Below are 535 nucleotides of genomic sequence, written 5' to 3'. Positions count from 1 at the left end.
ATGAAGATAGACACAGGCAGTAGCAACCAGCCATATACTTAACCTCTCTGTGCTCCATTTCCTCATCTGTAAATTAATGAGGATAATAATTGTACCTATTCTCACAGAGTGATAATGACTAAATGAGTTATCAATTGCTTAAAGCTGGCAGACCCTAAATGCTTAATAAATGTTGGCTAATTAATCATTACAATTATTATTCCCCTCAATATCTTAAATTAGAAAATTCTCAGTAAAGACAAGAGATTGACACATTTCTCCCTTTACAGGCATTAAACATAGAGCTGGGATTTTAAAATACAACCTACCTTGCTATACCAGTTCAGACAGGGTTGTACTACATCAGGATCATCAATGCCACTAAGTTCAACATACCAGATGCTAAAGTTAAAGCTGGGCCCCCAGGACAAGAGTGGAACTTTAAGGAAGAAAAACAGAAACAGAAAGAAAAAAATTAACATAGCTCAAATAAAATTTTAGCAAAGTAAAATCACATATAAGTCTATAAAGATTCATTCAACAAATTTTCTGGGCA

General features: G+C 34.0%; 1 protein-coding gene across 1 annotated transcript in view; it reads right to left on the bottom strand.

Annotated features, from left to right (window-relative positions):
* The window catches only part of MKLN1 (muskelin 1, intracellular mediator containing kelch motifs), a 127,568-nt gene that overhangs the window by 126,562 nt on the left and 471 nt on the right, over positions 1-535 (bottom strand). Inside the window, exon 2 of the mRNA XM_012659562.1 lies at positions 309-418. Within this exon, the coding sequence (XP_012515016.1) occupies positions 309-418 (110 nt within the window). The remainder of the gene's footprint in view (positions 1-308; positions 419-535) is intronic.

This window comes from Propithecus coquereli, unplaced genomic scaffold, assembly GCF_000956105.1.
Source record: "Propithecus coquereli isolate 6110/MARCELLA unplaced genomic scaffold, Pcoq_1.0 Scaffold620, whole genome shotgun sequence".
Lineage (NCBI taxonomy): Eukaryota > Metazoa > Chordata > Mammalia > Primates > Indriidae > Propithecus > Propithecus coquereli.
The sequence above is the reverse complement of the archived record's forward strand: the minus strand, read 5'-3'. Positions and strand labels throughout refer to the sequence as shown.